At 44.9% G+C, this 2,205-nt stretch overlaps 1 protein-coding gene across 1 annotated transcript; it reads right to left on the reverse strand.

Annotated features, from left to right (window-relative positions):
• Positions 1–1,136: 1,136 nt before the first annotated feature.
• On the reverse strand, positions 1,137–1,772 carry LOC100601401 (60S ribosomal protein L12). The gene has a single exon (XM_003267814.4). It carries the CDS (start codon positions 1,685–1,687, stop codon positions 1,190–1,192), a length of 498 nt encoding a protein of 165 aa, XP_003267862.2. The 5' UTR covers positions 1,688–1,772; the 3' UTR covers positions 1,137–1,189.
• Positions 1,773–2,205: the final 433 nt, after the last annotated feature.

Consider the following 2,205-nt stretch of genomic DNA (forward strand, 5'->3'; position numbering starts at 1 on the left):
TTTTTCTTTTTTTTTTTTTACAGTAAACGTTGGGAACAGCTGCGAGGGAGGGAAGGCTTGCAAAGGTCTGAGTCAGGAAGGCAAGAGGGCAGGTGGGGAAGGGAGTCAATTCTCCTTGGTCTTAAAGAGGCGTGGCCCCGAATCCCTTTCAAGAAGGAGGAAGCCAGCCTGAGAGTTTCTTCAACTATGGTCATGTGTCACTTAACGATAGGGATACATTCTGAGAAATGTGTCCCCCAAAAGGCGATTTTGTCCTTGTGTGACTATCATAGAGTGCACTTGCACAAACCTAGATGGCATAGCCTACTACACACCTAGGCTGTATGGTATAGCTTATTGCTCCTAGGCTCCTAACCTGCACAGCGTGTTACTGTACTAAATACTGTAGGCCAGTGTAACACCTTGGTAAGTATTTGTATATCTAAAAAAATCTAAACCGGCCCGGGCACCATGGCTCACACCTGTAATCCCAGCATTTTGGGAGGCTGAGACGGGCAGATCACCTGAGGTCAGGAGTTCAAGGCCAGCCTGGCCAACATGGTGAAACCCCATCTCTACTAAAAATACAAAAATTAGCTGGGCGTAAGGCGCGCGCCTGTAATTCCAGCCTCTAGGGAGGCTGAGGCAGGAGAATTTCTTGAACCCAGGAGGCAGAGGTTGCAGTGAGCTGAGATCACGCCACTGCACCCCAGCCTGGGCAACAGAGTGAGACTCTGTCTCAAAAAAAAAAAAAAATCTAAACCTAGAAAAGGTACAGGAAAATACAGCATGAAAGATAAAAAATGGTACACCTATATAGGGCACCTACCGTAAATGGAGCTTGCAGGACTGGAGTTGCTCTGGGTGAGTCAGTGAGTGCGTGGTGAGTGAACGTGAAGGCCCAGGACATTCCACTACTGTAGACTTTTAAACACTGTACACTTAGGCTATACTAAATTTATATTAAAAATTTATTTCTTCAATAATAAGTTAACCTTAGCATTCTGTGACTTTTTTACTTTATAAACTTTTTAATTTTTAAAAACTTTTGACTCTTTTGTAATAACAGCTTAAAACATGAACATATTGTACAGCTGCTTTTTTCTTTATATCCTAATTATAAAAATAGCTTTTTTCTATTTTTATATATATATATATTTTTTTTTTCCAGTTGTCAAATGATCCTTTATTTAAATATTTTCCTTTGTGCTTAACTGGCTGGGCATTCCACAGCACCACTGTTGATGTCATCTATGATGTCATGAGGGTGGCGGCCATCAACATTACAGCCCACAGACTGGGCAGTCCCCAAGATCTCTTTAATGGTTCCAGAGAGTTCTCTGGCTAAGGATCGGTGCCGCATCTGTCGAGCAATGTTGACGATCTCATCAAAAGTGATATTCCCACTGTATTTAATGTTTTTCTGTTTCTTTCTGTCTCTTGGTGGTTCCTTGAGGGCTTTGATGATCAGGGCAGAGGCAGAAGGCACCACCTCAATCTGGGCCTGTCTGTTCTGAATGGTCAGTTTCACTGTAATCCTCAGGCCCTTCCAGTCACCCGTTGCCTTGGCAATGTCATCACCAACCTTTTTTGGAGACAGACCCAGGGGGCCGATCTTGGGGTCCAGGGCAGAAGTGGCACCGACTTCACCTCCGGTGCACCTCAGGTATACGACTTTGATCTCGTTGGGGTCGAACTTCGGCGGCATGGTGGAGGCAGCTGGTGTCGGATGAATCCGGATTCGGGACGACCGAAGAAAGTTGCACCTTGGCCTCCTCCGAGCCGAAAGCCGAGAGAGCTTAATTTTACTTTAAAAATTTTTTGTTAAAAACAAAGACACACACACATACATGAGCCTAGGCCTGTCTAGGGTCAGGATCATCAGTATCACCGTCTTCCACCTCCACATGTTGTACCACTGGAAGGTTTTTGGGGGCAATAACATGCATGGAGCTGTCATCTCCTGTGATAACAGTGCCTTATTCTGGAATACCTTCTGAAAAACCTGCCTGAGGCTATGTCAAAGTTAACCGTTTTTTTTTTGTTTTTTTTTTTTGTTGAGACAGAGTCTCATTCTCTCTGTTGCCCAGGCTGGAGTGCAATGGTGCAATCTCGGCTCACTGCAACCTCTGCCTCCCAGGTTCAAGCAATTCTCCTGCCTCAGCCGAGTAGCTGGGACTACAGGCACCAGCCACCATGCCCGGCTAATTTTTGTATTTTTTTAGT

Source organism: Nomascus leucogenys, chromosome 1a, assembly GCF_006542625.1.
Source record: "Nomascus leucogenys isolate Asia chromosome 1a, Asia_NLE_v1, whole genome shotgun sequence".
Classification (NCBI taxonomy): Eukaryota; Metazoa; Chordata; class Mammalia; order Primates; family Hylobatidae; genus Nomascus; species Nomascus leucogenys.